The sequence below is a fragment of the Chelon labrosus genome (genome assembly GCF_963514085.1).
Source record: "Chelon labrosus genome assembly, chromosome: 16".
NCBI lineage: Eukaryota > Metazoa > Chordata > Actinopteri > Mugiliformes > Mugilidae > Chelon > Chelon labrosus.
This window is the reverse complement of record NC_140349.1, coordinates 5,940,587-5,963,938: the sequence shown is the minus strand read 5'-3', so window position 1 is coordinate 5,963,938 and position 23,352 is coordinate 5,940,587. Positions and strand designations below refer to the sequence as shown.

General features: G+C 40.9%; 1 protein-coding gene across 1 annotated transcript in view; it reads right to left on the bottom strand.

Annotated features, from left to right (window-relative positions):
- Window positions 1–23,352, bottom strand: part of nudcd1 (NudC domain containing 1) — a 45,847-nt gene that overhangs the window by 10,789 nt on the left and 11,706 nt on the right. Inside the window, exons 5-8 of the mRNA XM_084563936.1 lie at window positions 23,082–23,270; window positions 15,571–15,778; window positions 9,397–9,541; window positions 6,604–6,729 (exon numbers count right to left, since the gene is read on the bottom strand). Coding sequence (XP_084420062.1) covers window positions 6,604–6,729; window positions 9,397–9,541; window positions 15,571–15,778; window positions 23,082–23,270 — 668 coding nt within the window. The remainder of the gene's footprint in view (window positions 1–6,603; window positions 6,730–9,396; window positions 9,542–15,570; window positions 15,779–23,081; window positions 23,271–23,352) is intronic.

The window sequence follows — 23,352 nt, the reverse complement described above, 5'->3', positions numbered from 1 at the left end:
ATAAAGTTTCAGGTATCTTCTCCTCTCTTGTGTTTATATGGCACCGTCACATCAGACGTAACAGTCTAGACTGCCTCCACTCTTTCCCCTTGTACCTTTCTCTAACTGGACCTTCAGTGTTGCTCAGGGTTTATTGTTTGTTGTAGCTCAACACTCATCTTTCCTCTCTAATCTCACCTTCACCCAACCTGAGTCTCCCGCTCACCCAGTTTTCACCCAGTTTTCACCCAGACTGTGGAGTACTGTGAAAATCTCAAGGGACAACTGTTAGGTTTCTTTCTCTTTAATATTCTCAGCTCAAATGTCCTGAGATGATATATTTGTCGCCTTAAAGACTTGACTTGATGAAAACATGTCTTTGAATCGGATCATGTTCACAGTGTCGCATGAGTAGAGTAACACATATCCCTCAAACATTTATTTTCTAAAACATTGTCGGACTCTAGACTCTAGACAAATAAACCCATCTGATAACAATATCCTCTTTCATTGATCAGATTTTCTCTTCTGTGGTCTTTCGCGACCTTCACTAAATAATTATTTTTTTACTGCACTGCCCTGTTAGCGGTGCACACTTGAAACTGAAAAATAAAATAAAATTACTACAAAATAAATGGTAAAAGTGAAGATCCCAATCTGAATAGAGATCAAATACAGCACTCTTTTGTTTTTATTCTTATAAGTTGATTAAAAACTCTCTTTTTACCAACTGGTTTATTTAATTATATAATTTTAAGACAGAAAATCGATCTCTCTTCATCTATTTGCCTAGCTTAAAAAAAACAAATGACAGTGGAAAGCAATTACGAGGTCTGAAAGCATGTTAAAAATATCCATTTAAAAACCTTGGAAATATCTCCAACTTCAGACTTCATCCAACTTAACGGGACAAATACACGTTTTTATAAGGCTGTTTTGCACACAGCAGCTTTGATAAAACAGTATAAATAATCTATATTGTCCTGAAGATCCTTTGTTGACCTTGAAAACAGCGGCTTGACAAAAAAACTGCAGCCTCAAAAGCTTCCAGCTACATCCCTGAGTTCAGTCGTCTGCTGTGACAATTGACGAAGGTCATGGGATGTGGTTGAAAGCCTCAAACAAGTCAGTCTCACCATACGTGGAGTTTTTTTATTCATCCAGATGCTTTACACTGTGTCGCATTGTTGTAGGTAGCTGCATAATTATCACAAACAGGAGGGGCTACAATGGCCGTCTGTACAGAAGAGTGTTCAATTACTTGTACCTGCTCTCTGTTTGAGAAAAAGCTTTTCAGTGAATATTCTTTTCTCTTTTTATCAAAGGGCTCACAGGCTTTGTAGACGGAGACAGGAAGTGAGAGGCTGGCGTTACGAAAGCAAAAACAAATGCATCTGTACACAGGGGCCAGATGTCTGTAATAACAGCTGAAATGCCAACTCTCTGTCATCATCGCTGCCGTCATGTTCCTGCAAACCTGCTGCCTTCCAGACGGAGGATGAAGCGTCGCTGGTTTAGTCTTTCCTGTCTGAGATGCGCGATTTCGTCTTTTAGAAAAGTGTTTTGTTTGTAAAGAAACAGCTGACAAACATAAAGGCCTTCGGTCTGCCTCTGTTCTTTAGTTCAAAGGGTAGAAAACTACATCACACTGACATTGAGATCTGACATCCTCTCTGCGCTGTGCTGTTGGCTGGCTTGTGAAATCACACCTGTCGTGTTTGAAAGTGCCAACACCTGAGAGGAAGCCAGTTTCACACCATGTTTGTGTCTTCACACACTCAAATCAACAGCAGCAGCACTATCACTGAGGCCGATTCAAACAGACATCTTTGCTGCATTTCAAGCATTTTATCAGTTACTTTACTAACAGAACTAAGGCTGGGATCAGACCAGCAGAGTTTTTGAATCCTACGCAGTTTTGAAATCAGCTTCTAAAGCAAAATAAATATCTGTAGCAATTTCACTGCAATAGCTTTTCATTCATATTTTTGTAGAATTTTCATTTTGGTAATAATTTAATCTATCATTTATAACGTGCATTGCTCAAATAATTCTGTTAAGTTTCTACGTGCAAAGAACCGACCGGTGTTCGGAGTGGAGGATAACCGGTCAGTGTCCGTCTCTGTTGATGTCAGCTATGTTTTTTTTAATCTTATTTGAATTTAGTAAAAAGTTGATTGTTTTTACGTTAGCTGTCATTCTTGAATGTTAGCTAAATAATGTTAATGATGCTTCTCGTGCAGTTTGCGAGTAAATTATACTACTACCCCCAGAGAGGATCAATAAAGGTACATCATATCATATCGCATCTTATCGCATCATATTGCATCATATTGCATCATATTGCATCGCATCATGTTGCATCACATCGTATCACATCTTATCGCATCTTATCACATCGTACTACATCTTATAGCATCACATCTTATAGCATCACATCGTAGCATACCGCATCGCATCACATTTTATTGCATCGTATCGTATCGTATCGCATCGCATCGCATCATATCTTATGGTATTGTATCGTGTCGTATCTTATCATGTCGTATCTTATCACATCGTATCGCATTGCATCGTTCCACATCTTATAGCATCGCATCGTATCGTATTGCATCTTATCGCATCATATCGTATCTTATTACATCATATCGTATCTTATACATCGTAGCGCATCTTAGTGCATCATATCGCACCGTATCGTATCGTATCGTATCGGATTTGTTAGTGACACTTAATTTCATTCTTGGCAAGCAGCTATTGTGGCTATAATTTCCAGAAAAAAATTATACTAAAAAAATCCTTTTTAAAATGATGAGCTCATCATCTCATATTAAGTTACAGCTTATTTTATAATTTAATTGTCAAAACACATTTGAAATGTTTTACATAAAAATACATATGTACATTTTCCAATAATCCCACACTTTCAAGTAACATCTTCAATTGGTGGTTTCCAATATAAAAACCCTCTATTATTAAATTGATTATTATATATTTTATATTGTGCTACCAATAAATAAATAACTCTTCTAAAGTTAACTAAATCTTTTTTTCTAAGGAAAGTGTGGATATCCAAACCCTCTTTACAGTTAGCCAATGTTCAGATATACTCCATTGTAAGAGGTATTACAGATACAACTAGTGGATATGACTCACAGCCTCCCCCCGGGGGAAAGAAAAAAGAAAAACATACGAAACCCATTTCTTTTCATCCGAGATTAGAACCAAAAGAGAAGTACGTCAACAAAGGTGTTAAATTAATAGGAGGAGCCAACATTTGGAGCTGAAAGGTTTTATAAAAAGGGTCAGCGTATATATATCCTAGTGGGCAGGCGAGCTCCTGGAGCATTAAGGTGCACACAATACGGGCTGGGAGGTGAACAATAGAAAGTTAAAGCTTCCTGGATGAGATGCCGCACATATGAGGACTGGTAAACCTCACATACACACACACTTCTGCACACTCACATGTTCACGCACATGTGCAACAAACAAACCCAACCGTCTTTCTAAAAGGCTGATGGACTGGGTAGAACTACAATCCACCTTATTTAAAGGGAGCAGCTTGCTTTGCTGCACTATTTACAGAGTAAATGGAGGGAGAAACATTAAAAGGCTTCTATTCACATTAAGCCCTTCATCAGAGCCTGGACAGAAACACTGTACTGTATATTCAATACTTATTATTAGCCTTTCATAGCATAAAGAAAGGGTTCATTTATGACGGTCATTTGAGTTTTTGTGAAGGAAAATTCTTCACTATAAACACAGAAAGTATTTTGTGCAAATGAGAAAAACTGAGAGAAATGGATGCATGCTAATGTTCTTAAATGAATAGAGCGTTGGCAATCTGCTATGTTTCCTGGTTTCGCTTATTATTCAGAACGTCCAAAATACAGAGGCGAGGTTGAAACGGTTTATAAATTTACTTACGTCATCGAGTTTATTAACTGGATTTTTCAGAGTATACCTGTCACATCCTTGAAAATGCAAATGGAAAACAAATATATAAATCATCATTTTCCTCGTCTTTATATCCTGTCCCCCCCCCAACCAAAAATAGATTTTCAAGAGAAATATGCATTACGTGACGTTTTATTTAACCTTGAGGCAATAATCGAAGAGAAGGACGCAGCAGCCAGTTTATTCCCCCCACCCCACATATCTCCCTTGAAAATAAATTGAAACGTGATAAATAACACAGAGCTGCATTCCAGACTAGATGTTTGCAAATCACCTTCACACTACTGTATTCGCTGGAGGCTACATCTGTAAATAACCATGAATGTTTATTATTCCAGTTTACATTCCCGTCATTTAATATGAAGAGTAAAGTCTCTACTTGGAGGATGCATCCCCATCTATAAAACTACAAAAAATAAAAGATTCTTCTTTAGATGTTTTGTACATTTTAGACTTGAATATTTCGACTACTCCTGAATGAATTGCCATGAACCTTCAACAAATACCTACAATGACCACAGAATGAAAGTTACTGACATTGATGATCCCTCTCACTTTCCTTGAGAGCCACGAGTTTATTGTTTGGGATTTGGATTGAATTTTAAGCTTTTACATTGGCCGTTATGAAATTTAAACATTCATTCCTGTCAAGAGGATGTATGCTGATCCCTTAACCTTTATATCAAACACCATAATGTGGGCGAAAATCTGGATCTGTCCAGTTGATAAAATGTGAATTTGTGAATTTCTTATCTAAAATATTGGGTTATCCAACAACCCTCTTCGTGTTTCATTATCGCGGCAAAGCACAACAACTTTAGGTACAGACACGCCAAACCGACAGCAATGAACTACTGGCATCCCAACTGTGCATCCCACAGATACTTGATCAGTTTGGGATCTAGTGAATTTGGAGGCCAGGTCAACACCTTGTGCTGTTCTTCATGTTTTTTTTTTTAGTTGTTCCTAAAGCGTTTTTGTGCGTGTGCCTGTGTCAGGCTGTATCCTGCTGGAGATGGCTGCTGCCATCAAGGAGTGTCATTGCTATACCAATACACCAATGTATTGGTCCCCCCAATGAATGTGTGTGGTCCAAGATGGTCAATGTTATTCACTTCTCCTGTCAGTTTTAATGTTGATGACTCATCGGGGTACAACTCTTCTGGGAAACTGGAAGTGCTACTATTTGCTGGGAGCCTAGGAAGCAAGGAAGAGCTACAAACTCTCATATAGAGCCGGCCTCTCCTGAATCATGCTCATGGTCTACAGTTTATTCATTCTAGACATTCCTGTATTTGAATTTTCAGAGGAGACGAAGATATAAAACAAGAAGAGTCTTGTTCTTTTGTTTACTATCATCACTTGACGTCTATAAGATCTGTCCAATGTTTCTCTAAGCCACCGGTTCAACAAGCTGAATCGCCTGAAAAGCCAGCGACAAAGGTCCAGGTAGTGCTAATGGTGCAGGACAATACACCATATAAATATGGACGCTGAACTGCTCCTCTAAAGTGAAGCCAGAGCAAGTAGAGCTCCCCCTGGTGTCTGGCTGCAGTATAGGTCATAAGCTCCGCCCCCTCCATGTTAGTGGATGGGACTTGAGCCAAACAAATTTTTTTTCAAGGATGGTTTCTGTCATTTTAGGTAGTTAACATAATCTTGATGAGTGTTCAAGTGTCAATTGTTTGGATAAGTTTCGTTTGAGTTAGTTATTTGACACTATCCAAGCAGGATCACGTCGTTCATATTTATATACAGTCTATGTGCAGGACACACTGCAAAAACTCGGGCCACAGATGTTCACTGACGCCCAAGCATCAAAGAAGTGCCGACCGTTGGCTTGGTGTGTCACGGCCTTTAGCATTTATGTAAAATCACTATTGTAAAGCTACTCTAAATGTAGCTTAGAGTTAACAAATCCTGTGACTTTTTACTTAACATTCTGGTGCCTTCTACAGCCAAATCATAAATTCCAGAGACCAGTCGTTTTCATTTCAAGCAGTTTCAAAGGTGCCATATTGACGAAGGCCATTTTTTATTCAGTGGAGAGATGCTATCAATCTTTTCTTCCACGCCTTCCTCCGCACAAAAGGAAAACGTCGATAAGATTCTGACTCGCACAGCATTCACAAAACGTGGATCAGCATGAAACACGGAGGCAAAGAGCACGGACCCGGACGTCAGAAAGCAAATCTGCACGTTGAATGCGTCATATGAGATCTGACCTGCAGCTTTTTCAATGATGTAGCGCCACTGCAGCCACTTGACCGCCCCGCCAAGCGGCAGGTAGCTCCTTTATGAATATATTCTCAGCATGGCCATTTATAAAAATAGCTGTCAGCTACGCCGCTACAGCTTCTTACAATTCAAGTCACGAGGACCGGTGATGAAGTAGCCTGTTCTTCTTTACTGGGCCTTTGCGGGGGCTCTCTGGTCAAGTGGCTTGTTAAAGGCCAATGACAGCACTGGCTTATCCACTGGGGGGCAAGGCTGAATAAAAATGCGCTCCTGTAGTGGTAGCAAGCGCCAGGTAGCCAACACTGTTCTCGGAGGGGATTACAAAGTGATAGAAAAGGAGTGAAAACGTTAAACATGAAGGCGCACACCTGAAGGGTTGGAGAATCAAAGTGTTTACCAGTGAAGGAGAGAGGTGTTACTCACCACCTGAGTGGGCTTAAGTGATTCTTCATCAAAGTGAGTGAGGCTGGAGCTGTCTTCTGGAAACCCATCACAGTCCTCCAGCTCCTGAGAGTTACAAGGGGGCTTGTCTCTGTCAGCGTTTCCATTCTGGACAGAAAAGGAGGAGCAGGAGAACACGACAGAGGCCACGGTTACACTTGTTTTGCATCTATTAACATGTAAAAAGGCTCGATCGGCACCGAGGGCCTCAAGTGGGCCCAGATGATACTAATGAAGGGTGAGGGAGGAAGTGGCTAAAAATGCTGGCAAACATGAGCCTGAGAGCGACGATGGTGTACAGGGGTGTAGAGGAGGAGGAGGAGGAGGAGGAGGAAGGCTCAGAGCAGCTGGAGAGAAACGACGGGAGAGGCCTCAGAGGAGGGAGAGATGCTGAAAGCTTGATGAGGTGTGACTTAAATAAGAAATGTATGCGAGGTCGTGAGAAAACCTCAGGAAAAACAAACAAGTGTAAGTTGTGTTTCGTGTTTTATGGCCGTGTAATATTTTCAAACACGTACTGTTGAGTGATTTAACACCAGAGTGATTCAGGCTGATGTTTGATAAGAGGATCTGGGCCATGTGATAATATACACCATGAAAGATTCATATTTTCACCCGTATTATTTGAATATATGAAATGTTTGTGGGTTCCTAGTGACAGGATTTGGTAACATTTAAATCCCAGAGTATAGAATTAAATAAGTTTGTACTAATTATCTGGAAAAGTGTTCACAGATTTTTAATATTGTGCAGGTCTCCCTTGTGCCTCCAAAACAGTTGTGACTCATCAGAGAATGGACATGGACCTTCAGAGAGTGTCCTGTGGTGTCTGGCAACTTTGGGTCCTACGGGTTTAGGGGAGGGGCCTCTGTGGATCATCCCACAGATGCTTGATCAGTTTGGGATCTAGTGAATTCGGAGGCGAGGTCAACACCTTGTTCTTCGTGTTGTTTTTAGTTGCTGCTGCCATCAAGGAGTATCATTGTTATGGGGTGGGGGTGTCTGGTCTGGTCTAGGTGGGTGGGACATGTCTAAGTAACATCCACACCAATGAATGCCAGGTCCTAGAGTTTCCCAGCAGAACACTGGATTGTCACAAGATGGTTACTGTTATTTACTTCTCTTGTCAGTGGTTTTAATGTTGTGGCTGATCGGTGTATGTAAATAATATGCCTCCTGGAGCTGGGTTTTGCTCAAGGTTTCTTCCTTTTAAAAATTAGTTAGCTTAGTGTTTACTCTGGGGGTCAGGTCCTGTGAAGCGTCTTGAGACACTTTATATTGTTACTGATGTTACATAAATAAAATTCAATTGAAAACTTAAACCTGTACAGTCTAATGTAAATACTACAATGATTCCATAAATTCCACTTTCTCAATGCCTAATAATGTAATAACGGTTTTTCATACTGCAGTTTAAATTTCCAATAATTCAAGTGCATGTTTTAGTATCGAGGTTATGGATTACTTATATTGAGATGTGTGTTTTATGTTAAGCCCTACTCGAATACAGAAAACAGGAAGGTCAACCATGATGATGTTGTTTCTGGAGTAATGTCATAAGGTCTGAAGGAGGAGTGAAGGAGAGACGCAAGAAAAGGGAAGAGCATGGAAATTTGATAAAGGGTTCATTGGATGTAAATTAAGTACACGCCCCTGAATGCAGTACTCTAAAACTCTAAAAATACTTCTGTCGTTGTTGGTTAAGTGTGGCACAAAGCAAATCATATGAAACAATGAATTTGATTTCATGGGCATAATTTAAATAATTAAAAACAAAAAATAAAAAGTAAAAAAATTATCTTTTTCAGTCTGTAAGAAAATGTACAGAAATTACTGTAAAAACATGATAAATGTGTTTTTAAAACACAAAATCCAAAGGAAAAATAATCCTAAAGGGGAACTACTGTTTTTTACAACCTGGACCTTATTTCTGGCATAAAATACGATCGTTTACTCACCCATATAACTTTGGTGTCATTTTTAGTCAGTCGGGAGATAATTAGATCAGCGTATATCCATATAGTGGGAGTGACTGGGGCACCGAAACGCAGCCTCTAAATAACGCATTATCTGCCTCGAAACTCTTGCTACTGCTGTGGTTCGTCTACAACCTGAGAATTGGAAAAATATTCTGCCATGTTGCAAAAAACCAGCAGTAGCAAATTACAGGTAAGCAAGCCGACCGTCGCAGGTGCGCGCAATGCTCGGAGACGACATCATCCAGGTCAGAAGACATCATTCGGGGTCTGTAGGTCAATCTACAGATCCCGGATGATGATAACAGGTAACTCCGGACTCAACGGGGAATAGCACTAGCGTACGATAACAAAATATTGGTGAAATGAACGGCTGCGTTTCGGTGCCCCAGTCACTCCCACTATATGGATATACGCAGATCTAAATATCTCCCAAACGAGATTCGGGAATGCAAATTACACAAAAGTTATATGGGTGAGTAAATGATCGTATTTTATGCCAGAAATAAGGTCCAGGTTGTAAAAAACAGTAGTTCCCCTTTAAGATAATGAAACTCTTAACTTTGTTAATATTCCCACAAATCCAATATGTAATCTACCTCAAGATACTGTGCCAGCAAACAGGAAATTAATTACCATCTTCCAATTGAAATTTGCTGCTGAAATATACCATTAATTCTATTTCTGAACTCTGCACAGAGTGTGACTTCTCCCTCTGGATATTAGTGGTAGAGATAAGAGACTGTCCATTACGTTTATTATTGGAGTTATTCGTATAATGTAAAGAGAAAGCCCTTACCAGGTCTTCAGAGGTGAGGTGGGTCAGTCTCTCATGGATGAGGGCAGCCTGCTCATCGTTCATCACGTATTCCCCTCTCCTGTCTCCCAACACCAGCTCCTGCCACATTGGTCCCTCGCTACGTTTCTGCAGGGTCACCTCCAGACTGAGGACACATTCACAAACAAACACATATACTTTCTCAGTCTGCTGATGGTGAAAGACTCATATATATGTTAATAATATCTCTTGAGTCGTGCAAAGATCACTCACTGGTTACATAAATTACACAAGTGGGGAGATGCTTCAAAGGCAAAAGCTTTGGTTCAACAATTTTCCGCCTGATTTTTTTGTGGCACTTAAGATGAGAATGATGCAATCAAGCCGTAAACATCCAATCAGGAGGAGTCTGGTGGGCTAAAATGCAGCCAGTGATGAGAGAGGTCAGAGGAGAACTTGAAGAGGCCGTGCAGGCTGGCAGAACTGGCGACAGTGTGTTTTCAACACAAATTATGTTCCTCAGCAGAAGCAGCGGCAATTGAGATGTGTTTGAAGATGTGTTGCGGAATAGATCGAGGAAGAAAGCGACAAAAAAGCAGAAATATTACCAGGTTGAATCTACGTATCTTACATACCTATAAGATCTATGGCACACCAAGCAGATGGTCGGCCAGTCCCCATGTGGGAGCGCCAGTGAGCGTCTGTCGAACTAGTTTTTAGTTTCCCGCACTAGTTAGACCCCTTTCATGGTCTTCCTACATTTCTGGGGAGGTGTACGTCCGTTACGCCGTTAGGGTCTACACAGGGTCTAGGCTGTAGTCATTGTAGCTATGACGTCAAATTGACGCAGAAGCCTAAACCGCCTACAAGGATGCAGGTGGGGACTAATGTTATTCAGACCGTCTACACTCATCTGGTCAACAGACGATACTTGAGGTTCACCATGAACTCAATATGACAGAACAGAAGGGCCTGTTTTTCTCTGTGTTGCTTTAAATGACGGTAATGAGGATGAGTCTTTATGAATGAATAAATCAGAATAAAATTACAATGGCATTATCTTCCTTGTTATACATACATTATGGATATGTGCATTTTTTCCCAGAGCGACGCAGTCTCACATTCTCTCATGGACGTCAGGGATGAAGCTCCACAGTCGCAGCTTTGTATTAGGCAAGGACACCAGGATGAATTATGTTGGTGTTTTGTCACGTTTCTTGGTACAGGATTCATAACGTGTTCTCTACTGCACTATGGTTCAGTGAATAGGGCTAAAAGGAGAACGCTCTAAATAGACCAGACCAGGCAAATAACAAATAGGCAGAAAATATTATAAGGAATAAAGTGGAAAGTTACCTGTTCCTCAAATTAGACCTCATGGTTCTTTACACTGAACAAAATTTCTAAAATATTATTTACATACACCTGATCAGCCACAACATTAAAACCACTGACAGGAGGAGTAAATAACATTGACCATCTTGTCTTTTGGACCTGGCATTCATTGGTGTGGATGTTACTTAGACATGTAGCACCCACCTAGACCAGACCAGGCACCCCCACCCCATAGCAATGACACTCCTTGATGGCAGCAGCCATCCCCAGCCAGGACACAAGCACATATACAAAAACGCTTTAGGAACAACTCAAAAAAGAACATGAAGAACAGCACAAGGTGTTGACCTGGCCTCCAAATTCACTAGATCCCAAACTGATCAAGTATCTGTGGGATGATCCACAGAGGCCCCTCCCCCCAAAGGCCCCCCCAATAACAACATCCTGTTGCCAGACACCACAGGACACCCTCAGAAGGCCCATGTCCATTCTCTAGTGAATGAAGGAACCAACCATTGTCTATTGGTAGGCTCCTTCACTCAGTGACATGGCATCAAAATGTGTCATTAGACATTAACAAACGATGATTGAAAAATAATTGCTTGTTTCAACCCTAGTATTGGCTCTAACCCTGGTCTGATCATAAATGAACATCATCAACATATTAGTCTCGGCACAAAAATAGTCACCCCCCTACGTCTGCTTTGAAATCTGCAGCTTTAACCTAAGCATTCAGACATCTCTCTTCAGAAGCCATTCTCCTGTTTTACTCCACTGACCAGATGGATGTTATAAAACGGCTCTATATTTGGGCATCGATGGTAAGATGTAAAAGACACACAAAGGGACAGCTTCTTAATTCACTTCCGGACACAGAGGAGCAGGATGATGCTCAGCTATGGGAAAAACATGTTGAGGACAAACAATGGGATTACAATGCTTTGCTTCAACCCCTCTCCTCTGTATTCACAATGTAAAAGGCCATCCAGATCCAGTCTGCAAACACACACAAATACAAACACACACGCTTTTTTACAAGCATAATGTGCTTTGTGCATCTATAGAAAAATACCCAGAAGAGAGGAGTGATTTCTGAGATATTTATACGACATAAAAGCACCCATAAAGACCAAGAGAAGACATCCCTGATGGTAGAACGCATCTCTGATAGATAAGGAGAAATCGGCTCAAAGAATAAAAACAGAAATACGCATGTCCACGTCACAGCTCTTCAATCAAAGCAATATTCAGACGCAGTAACACACAGAGAGGCAGGTACACTCAGGAAGCTTTAAACTTATAAAGGGTTATTAGGAAAAATATGGCTATGTAATATGTTTTTAAACTGAAAGGGGCATTGGAGGACTTGCATTCAGGGAACGGAAAGCAGAGAAGGAAACACAATATAAAGTGTCTTAAAGTGGAGGATGTGACTCAACTCATATTGACAACCAGATCAATAGATCCAGTGCTTATGAACAGTCTGTTAGTTTTATTATTGTTTTGAAATGCTGAATCACAGAGGATGTAGTTTGGTTTAGTCTAAAGAGGCTGAGACAGAATCTTTATTTCTCTTCCTGTAACTGGTGTCCAACGCTTTAAAAACGTCAACACGATGTAGAAATCTGTGTTTTTCCTCAAATCTAATCACTAATTATCCTCAGATATAATGTCACATCATATAACACTCAAAGAATAAAACATGATGTGAGAAGACTGTATTGATCCCAGGGCATGATTCAAAAAAACTATCCAGAACCTGTGAATGGGTCTCCATGATGTGTAGAAACCTCCTCCTGAATTTACACCCAAACTTTTATTAATATAATGACCAAGACAGACTCCATCATTCTCAAGGAGGAAAGAGGCAAAAGAAAGGCGTAGAGGAAACAAAAATCCTTAAAAACGCACCCCAACCAAATCACTGAGATTTCAGGATTAAGACTTTGCAAGGAGTTCCTCGGGTAATACTAGTCCTACGTGACTTTTAGGTTTAGTTCTGCTTAGTTTAGTTTAGTTTAGTTTAGTTTAAATGAATTCTAATTAGGTTAAATGAGATGACATGGGTTTACTAGTGTAGTTTCGTTGAACTCCTACATATCCAAATCGAATTTTTTTTGTTGAGTTGAGTTTAAAGTTGAGTTTAAAGTTGAGTTTAAAGTTGAATTTAGAGTTGAATTATAATTTAGAGTTGAGTTGATTAAATTCAGGATTAAGACACCACAATTATTACAAATTACTAGAGTTACCCAGGCTTTTTAGTTTAGTCCTGCTTAGTTTAGTTTAGTTTAAATCGGGTTGAATGAGATTACATGGGTTTACTAGTCTAGTCTCGTCTAGTTTAGTGAGAGTTTAGAGTATATAGGTTAGAGTTTAGTTTAGTTTAGGTTCATTTAAATTAGTTTAAATTGGGTTAAATGAGATTGCATGGGTTTACTAGTTTAGTTTAGTTTAGTTTAGTCTACTTTAATTTAGTTAAGAATGGGTTACTAGTGTAGTCTAGTTTAGTTTAGTGTAAGTTTATAGTTTATAGTTTTGTTTAGTTTAGGTTAGGTTAATTTAAATTAGTTTAAATTGGGTCGAATGAGATTACATGATTTTAGTCTAGTCTAGTCTAATATAGTTTAGTGATAGTTTATAGTTTATAGTTTGGTTTAGTTTAATTTAGATTGGGTTACTAGTCTAGTCTAGTCTAGTTTAGTCTAATTTATAGTTTAGTTAGTTCAGTAAATGGGGTTACTAGTCTAGTCTAGTCCGGTTCAATCTGCTAATAACCAGGACACTAGCACAAAGTTCCCCCACTGACTATATTTTGTAGGGTGAAAGTTGGGACCTGATTATGCTCCAGTAAAGATCAGCTGGGCCAGGCATCAACTTAGCGTGACTGAGTTAAGTTTGTTTATAACAAAATGACTCTGACTGGTTGGAGGGCTATTCAATTGCATGCAGAGGTGATTTTTCTTTGTATCGATGGAAACAAACCCCATGATGAAATCAAAAATGCTGTCACTACGGCACCAGGCTTATGAGCTACTGACAAAGTTGTATAAAGGAAGCCTGTAATGTAGCTTGAGTGATCTGATCTTATCTGAGGTGTGAGACTGTAGACCTCTTGATCTTTTGCATTGATTAGATCCTTTACAGTACTGTATTTTATATAATGCTGGCATGAAACTGGTCTTAACTGACCATCTTTACTCCCATTACTGACCAACAATGTCTTCATGAAGAAACAGCTGCAATTTCTCAAATGTGACTATTTTTTGCTATTTTTGCCTTTTGTGACATTAAATTAAATGAACAGTTTAAAGTGTTTCATCGTAAAGACAGTGTAAAGACATCAGGTGGTGTCTGGGAAACTGCAGCAGGCATTTCTCACCCTGTCCTGACATTTTAAGAACTACAAACTTCCAAAAATGAAAAATAAATCCCTGCAGGCCTTTACTGACCATGTCCACTGCTATTACCGACCTACAATGCCCCCATAGTCAAGCTGGGCAGTTTTCTTCACCAACTTAAAAGCATGAGCCAGAGTTATGTCCTGCACCAAAGCTCCTCTCACAAGCCTGGCAGCGGTAGTTTGTCCCGGCCTCCCTGTTCCGGTCGAGGGACCTCTCTCCCAGTGGTGTGGATTTATTTAATAACTAAGACTTCCTGAATCACTCCGGGTCTACCTCATTACCTGGCAGCAATTTGCCTTCAGCTACCGACCCCGACAACACTGCTACCAGGGTCGTAGAGACACACAATAACACAGTGAATTTCAGCAGAGCAGCGTCATAAAATCCCACGTAATGAGATTCTGTGTTGTAAAAGGAAAAAGAAATAATGGAAATATTCACCTCTGAAGGGAGGTGGATACGTTAATGGGAAATGAAGAAAACAACTCTATGCTATGAGATTATTTTCACCATGTGCAAAAAAAAAAGTTTCATTTCGTTCTTTGACACCTTTTCAAGGCCTGGATTTCTTCTCTATATATGAGAGCATGTTTGTCTTTAATGAAGAATATTCTCCACTACACTTAATACAATCATAAAAAGACCAAGGCTATTGGAACTAAAAATAATTACTTACTTGTGTATCTGACCCAAGATCCAAACTGTTTCGGAAATCTCTCTCATAGTCAATATACACCAATCAGGCATAACATTATGACCACCTTCCTAATATTGTGTAGGTCTCCCTTGTGCCTCCAAAACAGTTGCGACTCATCAGAGAATGGACATGGTGTCCTTCTGAGGGTGTCCTGTGGTGTCTGGCAACAGAATGATGTTAGTGGGGGGGTCTCTAAAGGGGAGGGGCCTCTGTAGATCATCCCACAGATACTTGATCAGTTTGGGATCTAGTGAATTTGGAGGCCAGGTCAACACCTTGTGCTGCTCTTCATGTTTTTTTTAGTTGTTCCTAAAGTGTTTTTGTGTGTGTGTGTGTGTCAGGCTGCATCCTGCTGGGGATGGCTGCTGCCATCAAGGAGTGTCATTGCTATGGGGTGGGGGTGCCTGGTCTGGTCTAGATGGGTGCTACATTGTCTAAGTAACATCCACACCAATGAATGCCAGGTCCAAAAGTTTCCCAGCAGAACACTGAACTGTCACAAGATGATCAATGTTATTAAATTCTCCTGTCAGTGGTTTTAATGTTGTGGCTGATTTGTGAATATGTTTAAAATGAGAATAAGAGGTTGGCAACTATATACAGTGTATGAGATGCAGTTCTGCTTTAAGAAAAGGCATTGCATGTTGAAACTGTTCTTTCCCGATCACCTCATTCAAAAGCAATATCCAATACAGCTTAAATATTCCTGCAAGGTTTTCTGAGTCACTACGGTCTCAGCTATGCACGTTGGAGAATGCAAACCTTTTATCATCCTTGATGATCCAGGCGCTGGCCTCCGGGTCTACAGACGCGTACAGCTGACCCCCCAGCAAGGGAGGGAAACCCTGAACTCCGATGGTCATGTTGTCCGCCGTCAGCCTGAACTGCACCTCCTCTTTGGTGAGACCCTCGGGCATGCGCACACACACCGTGATGTCCTCTGCCGTCTGCTGCCAAAAGTAAATGGGCTCTAAATTCAAAAAGAAGAAGAGATGTACGGTGCTGAAGTTAACGATAGCCCTGAGCCAGCTGCCGGAGTCATACATAAAACATCTGATGCTACAGTGAGGAGATGGAAGGGAATTACTGTTGAATATTCAGCGGCGCTGCAGATGGGAGACTATTAAAATAAATGAATGATCAAACCACAGGTGGGAACAACCAGGACAGAGCCGAGTGATAGGACTGTGGCAATTCTGTGTGGCACAATATAAATTCATTGAGTTTTTAAATCTGCATTGCTGTACAGAACTATCAGAAGGTTAAATTAACAATTAAAACACGATGTGGTCATTTTATAAACTAAACACCTGAGAGAAAACAAATCTGAAGGTGAACTGATGACAAAAATAATTGGTAGTTTCAGTGTGATCTGATCTCAAGTGACCATTTTGAAGCATAAGTGTGAACAGACCCGGGACACAATGAGGACACGTTTGAGATCTAATCATTCAGAACACATGTGGAGGTGATCTAGGCCATTTGTGACCTTATCCTGTAAGCAGCGTGAAAACACAACGTGTCCCGGCAGCATCGACTGACGTCCTCTTGCAGAGTTTTGTCTCGTTCGTTAAGAAAAAATACTCGATAATCAATGTGTTGTAGTCATATTTTCTTAGTAATTACAATAATTATAAACTAAACTCTCTAAAATAATTAACAGGAGGACGGAGATGAAGAATAAATAAATAATAAATGAACAAATATGAGAGTAGACCCCTCAATATGTTCCACAGTTTGTATCATACTTCCAAGTCGCACATAAAACAACAGGTTTATTGTCCCGAAACAGCCGTAGGTAGAGATCCATTAGAGACAGACAACAGCTGTTGCACAATATTCTACTGCGCTCTAAATGGTGTCAGTGTTTGTTTAGAAACAAAAGAGCAGGAAACTGAGATGAGGTCTGGAGGAGTGAATGGCAGGTGAGAGCACACCTACGTGAGGCCGGCCAGTTGTGATCACATCATCCACAAAATCCACACTTTAAGCGATGAAAGGTAAACATGTGTGAAGTCAAACCAGTTCTAATGAACCTCTATACAACAATCAGGCATAACATTATGACCACCTTCCTAACATTATGCAGGTCTCCCTTGTGACTCAACAGAGAATGGACATGGGCCTTCTGAGGGTGTCCTTAGGTGTCTGGTAACAGAATGTTGTTAGTGTGGGGGGTAGGAGGGGATTTGAGGGGAGGGGCCTCTGCGGATCATCCCACAGATACTTGGATCAGTTTGGGATCTAGTGAATTCGGAAGCCAGGTCAACAACGTGTTTTTTGAGTTGTTCCTAAAGCGCTTTTGTGCGTGCAAGGCTGCATCCTGCTGAGGAGTGTCATTGCTATTGGGTGGGGGTGCCTGGTCTGGTCTAGGTGGGTGCTACATTGTCTAAGTAACACCCACACCAATGAATGCCAGGTCCAAAAGTTTCCCAGCAGAACATTGAATTGTCACAAGACGGTCAGTGTTGTTAACTTCTCCTGTCAGTGGTCATAATGCTGTGGCTGATCGGTGTATGTGTTTCCTAATCCTTTGTGTGCCTGCATATAGATTTCAATTACATTTAGTGCCATGTGAGGATATGAGCCAAGGAACACGTCAGCTGTTTCTGATCCAAGCCAGGTGCTGATTCATCTTTTAGTTTTTATTTTTTTAAAGCAATATTGCTGTGGTCAAGAGGACTATTTTTAATGAACTGCTGCTCTTACTTTAATGAAAAACATACATCCCAAACTATATGAGAGGACTATGTGCTCTCTGAGAGATTACCGGTAACGAAAGTACGAGCTGCTTCCTTCACAGGAACATTTCTGCTGCTTCTTATCTTTTGTCTTGGAGCTTGTGACTAATGTCAAAACCTGTTCTGTGCGGTATGCTATAAAGAAACACAAAGTAAGTAAATACTGCCAGCAACGTCCAGGTGCATGTATTAACTGAACAGAGTGGAAGTCAACAGGCTACATTCGTTAAAAGCTTTGCTGGAGAATGAATGAACAGAAATCCTTGTGTCCTTCTTTAACTTCCCTCTAAAAGTGCACAGATGCCTGAGAACAGCGGCTGTTGCTGCCAAGCGCGTAATCATAAATGAAACAAAAGGATCTCATCGCGAGCCTCGTCCCACACAGTTTTGCAGCCTCGCGCTTGAAATCGCGTTTTTCGGGGAGCGTGTCGGAGGTTGTTCTGATAAATATTTCTAAAATAAAGTCCCTCTGTGTCTGTCTTTCATCAGCACAGTCCTTTTCATCTGTCGCCGATCTTAAGACAGATCCATACACCGTTTTCTTTCAGACTATTTTTTTTCCATCCTGTTTGTGTGTAGAACATAAATATATCAATGAACTAGTTGGCGTCTCTTGTTTCTGATGGATTTTTCGGTTCTCCTCACAGATCATAGAAAAGTACTGTATGTATGCAGGGATCAGCCACAACATTAAAACCACCTGTCTAACAGTGTAGGTCTCCCAAATCAGTTGTGACTCATCAGAGAATGGACATGGGCTTTCTGAGGGTGTCCTGTGGTGTCTGGCACCAGGTCGCTGATAGTGGGAGCCTTAGGGTCCCATGGGTTGAGGGGAAGGGCTTCTGTGGACCAGGAAAGGTTCAGTGCATCCCACAGATACTTGATGAGTTTGGGATCAGGGCGGTTTGAATCCGAGGTCAAGACTTTGGCTTACTTTCATGTTTTTTGAGATGTTCCTGAGAAGTTTTTGTGGTGTTGTGGCTATTTGGGTGGGGGTACCAGGTCAGTACCAACGTTTAGGTGGTCGGTACATGTCTAAGTAACAACAGGAAAGGTTCAGTGCATCCCACAGATACTTGATGAGTTTGGGATCTGGGCGGTTTGAATCCGAGGTCAACACTTTGGCTTACTTTCATGTTTTTTGAGATGTTCCTGAGAAGTCATCGTGGTGTTGTGGCTATTTGGGTTGGGGTACCTGGTCAGTAGCAACGTTTAGGTGGGTGCTACATGTCTAAGTAACATCCACATGAATGCCAGGACCAAATGTTTCCCAGCAGAACACTGAATTGTAAGCCAATAAATGTTGTTCACTCTGTGTGTGTAACATAAATATATCAATGCAGCCGTCACAGTGATCATCTACCTACACAACAATACTCGTTTGCATATTTACTTGGATTTAACGTGCAGGAAAACATACCACGTAGAGATAAGTGTGTGCCATAAATGTCGGACACAACTCTCTCTCTCTGAATATTCAGAGCTGAAGCTGTTCAACTCTGATGAGGGACGCGAGGAAGTAAGGCGTCTTCATTATCACCTTTTGTTGTCAACTGAATCAACAAAGGAACTAATGAGGAGGATGGAGCAGCCAAATCTTCCATTTCATTTCCAAATCTTCTCTTTACCTAAGTGTTGATCTCTCTCTAGTCAAAACTTTAAAATAGTGCGATTACGCAGAGTTATAAACGATCCGTAGCAACATCTCACTGCTTTTTGTGTCCGTATATTTTAAAGTGGAGAGTTTTGGTGCAATCTTTACGACTTTTCCAACTATTCATCTGTTCTCTATCTTCACCTGCATCTCTCCCACTTCCCTTTTTGTTTTGTTTTTTTGCATTTCCTCTCCCATCACTTACGAGCTCCTTTGAAGACGCCTCCTCTCTTGACACCTAATCCACTTCTTCCTCTCCGATAGGAGAAAGGCAGAGCGCTGATAAAAGGATCGACTGAAAAGCTGCCATTATTCTGTTCTGCGGCATCAACACGTGCTCAGTCTGGGTCATTGTGTGCGTTTCGGTAATCTTATTGAGGAAGAGAGGAGCTGTTAGTCTGCCTGTTTAGAGGTTGTCAGAAGAAATGAGTGTGAAGGACCAGTTGGATATGAATGTTCACAATTCAAGGAAAGATTTTGGTGGCATGAAAATTTAAGAAGTGTGAGTTTGCATCTTTCTAGAAGATTCAATTGATTAAAAATTTAACATATAAATAATACGGAAAATACAGTCTCTGTTCTAAGGATGTACTGCAATTTGTGGTTCCTACAAACACCGTAACCTACGTACGAAGCCAACGCCGGTGTGAGCCATTTATACTTGAGTCTGGCTCGCTCTGTAAGAACGCCACCCAAACACTAGTCAGCACTGTGTCGGGTTCATTTTTGTTTCTACTTCCTGCTTCACTTTCAACAACGGCGAATGAAACTTTCACCGAAATATTAGCAAAGATGAGTCCTACAAATGTTTGTATCTTCGGAACCTCCTCAGTTAACCTTTCCTCGACGGCGGAGATGGAAGTTCTAAAACGGAAACACGCTACTACTAAGTGGACCAATCGCAGCTCTTGCGGTCTGCGTCACCGTGACACGTGGTTACATTTCTGGGGAGGTGTACGTCAGGCTACTACGCTAGGGTCTGGGTTGACGCCGTAGCTACGGCATCAAATTGACGCATAAACCGCCTGTTAAGGTACGAACTGAATTGGGAAAGACAGCTTTTAGGTTTTGTGCTCCGGCTGCATGGAACAATCTACAGTCTTACCATCCCTGAGTTCTGTATGTCTGTGTGAAAATGTTATACCAGAGCATTTCTATGTTCTGCAACTCTTTGATCTGATGTTGTGTTTTTATGTTAAAGAACAATGTAAAAGAGATTGTTGATCTCAGTGGGACAAACCTGGTTCAATAAAATGTGTGAATGTGCTGCTTTTCACAGCCATATTTTTTTGATTATATAAAAACGTTACATGGGTAATATTGACTAAATGCAGGCCTTAGCCAGGCCATCCAAACATCTCACTTGACTTTTCCACAAAGTGAACAGCCGTATTGATCAAAGACCGTCTGTAAGAGAAGACAAGGACACTGTTTAACACAGTATCAGTACCAACAGGAATTAATGGCCTGGAAGCAACTCTGTGCACACAAATACAGATTACCAGATCCGTCAGAGGCCTCAGGCTGATTGGGAATATTCAGACGTTTCTATGGCGACTACCAAACTAGTCCGTTGATGCTTTCAACCTGCAGCTCTTAAAGCTTATCACCGAAAGAAGTCAACACTTGACAGGGGACCACGGATGGAAATCAGCTTTTAACCAAATCCGGCAAATTTACACAACGTCATGTATTTGTACCAAGTGTTCATTAATTTGTACGGCCCTCACCAGGAAAAAACAATAAAATAAAATAAAAAACACAGACACGCAACTATGCGACAAAACTGGAAACTATAAAGAGTCTTATCGCAATATTTCTGAGAAATGACAGGTGCAGTGATTTGACAGGTCTCCTGGTAAGAGACAACGGTGTAACTGAGACTTTCAGCTCAGTTTCAGACTGTAATCTTAAAGGGGAACTACTGTTTTTTACAACCTGGACCTTATTTCTGGCATAAAATACAATCGTTTACTCACCCATTTAACTTTTGTGTAATTTGCAGTCATTCGGGAGATAATTAGATCTGCGTATATTCATATAGTGGGAGTGAATGGGGCACCGAAAAGCAGCCTCTAAATAACACATTATCTGCCGCGAAACTCGTTAATTTCACCAATATTTTGTTATCATACACTAGTGCTATTCCCAGTTGAGTCCGGAGTTACCTGTTATCATCATCCGGGGTCTGTAGGTCAATCTACAGACCCCGGATGATGATAACTCCTTTTGTCTTCTGTCCTGGATGATGTCATCTCTGAGTGCGGCACGCACCCACGACAGTCGGCTTGTTGACCTGTAATTGTGCTATTTTTTTGCATATTTTTCCGATTCTGAGGCTGCGGGCGAACCATAGCAGTAGCAAATTACAGGTACCGGGCCTGGATGATGTCCAGGCCAGGTACCTGTAATTTGGGTACAGCGCGACACTCAGAGATGACATCATCCAGGTCAGAAGACATCATCCAGGGTATGTAGGTCAATCTACAGACCCCGGATGATGATAACAGGTAACTCCGGACTCAACGGGGAATAGCACTAGTGTATCATAACAAAATATTGGTGAAATAAACGAGTTTCGCGGCAGATAATGCGTTGATTAGAGGCTGCGTTTCGGTGCCCCATTCACTCCCACTGTATGGATATACACTGATCTAATTATCTCCCGACTGACTACAAATTACACCAAAGTTATATGGGTGAGTAAACGATCGTATTTTATGCCAGAAATAAGGTCCAGATTGTAAAAAACAGTAGTTCCCCTTCAACCAGACAAAAAACAATAAATAAAATAAAATACTTTCTCGCTATAAATGAGATCAAGGCCGAGCCATGTCAAAACCTCCTGTAGTGTTTTTCTCAGCGTCTGAAGTCGTCTGTGTCAAATCCTCTGATGGGACGTCACGACTCTAGCCTAAATGAGGTCTGCCAGTCGGCACAAATTTGTTAGACGCAGACTGTCAGGGTCTGAAATTAAGAGCGGGACTGAGCTGAATACCAAGAAACTGCAGCTGGATCTTTACAAAAGGGTTTGAAATATCCTCCATAATAACAGAAAAAAAGCAATTATAGCAATAAGTAGAAAGGTAAATCACGACTACTGAAGGGTTTGTGTGTGAAGACGGTGCAAAGAAGGCTCATATGAATATTTGTATAATATGCTATAATGTAAATTTGTATGTATTAAGGTTTACTTAGTCTTAATTCAGTCAAATATTAGAATTTGTTTCATGTTATCAGGCTTTTTGTCCGTATGTATTGTGAAACGGGCCCGGTGCGTTAGGAAAAGTCAGCTAAAGGTAACACAGCACAAAATAAAAGACCAAAAATAAACCCTCTGTTCATAAAGGTTATAATGTTTTTCTTGGAACTTTCTCTGAGGGAAATTCAACATCATAATCCCTTTTTTCTAAGGTGTAGTTTGTGGAGCTGTTGATTTGTGCCACCTCTCTTTTATTTATCCTACTCTCGGAGCTGTAACAGTAATAATGCGACACAGTGTTAACAGGACGACAAACCGCCTCCTGCCGAGCACTGGTGAAGAAAAATAAAGAAGAAAGAAGATCAGCTTGTAATAACCTTTTTTTTCTCTGAGGAGCCGGTGCAGAAACACGACTCTGGATGAGTTAATGCTGCTCTGGGCATATTATCTGTAAATAAGCAGCAGTTTGCCAACACAGTGCCCGTAATATCTTTATAAAGTAATAAGAAAGCTCATAAAGAATATGTGCATTTTAAAATAGCTTAATCTTAATCTGTTTGGAAAAGAAATCACAGGTGGTGATGGCTGACTGCTGTTTAATACTCACTCTGGTTTGTAGAATAGAAAACAACAAACATAAACGCTTAAACAAAATCCCTGAACGCCTCTGACCCACCTGTCTTCTCCACCTCCATGGGCTCGGGCTCGGGCTGCTCCACAGGCCGGCCGTCCACGTGCGTGAAGGCGAACGGCTTCTCCGAGGCCACCATCAGCCCCTTCCCTTGAGGTTCCACCGCCGCATAGTGAGGCACCGACTTCCCCCTTAGGACCCTCCTCTTCCTCACCTCGTACTTCTTCTCCTGACCTGTGTGTGGAAATGAATCAAGGGGACGCAATGATAAGAAAGTGAAGTAATCTTGGCTTCTATTAAACCCTAATGGAGACAG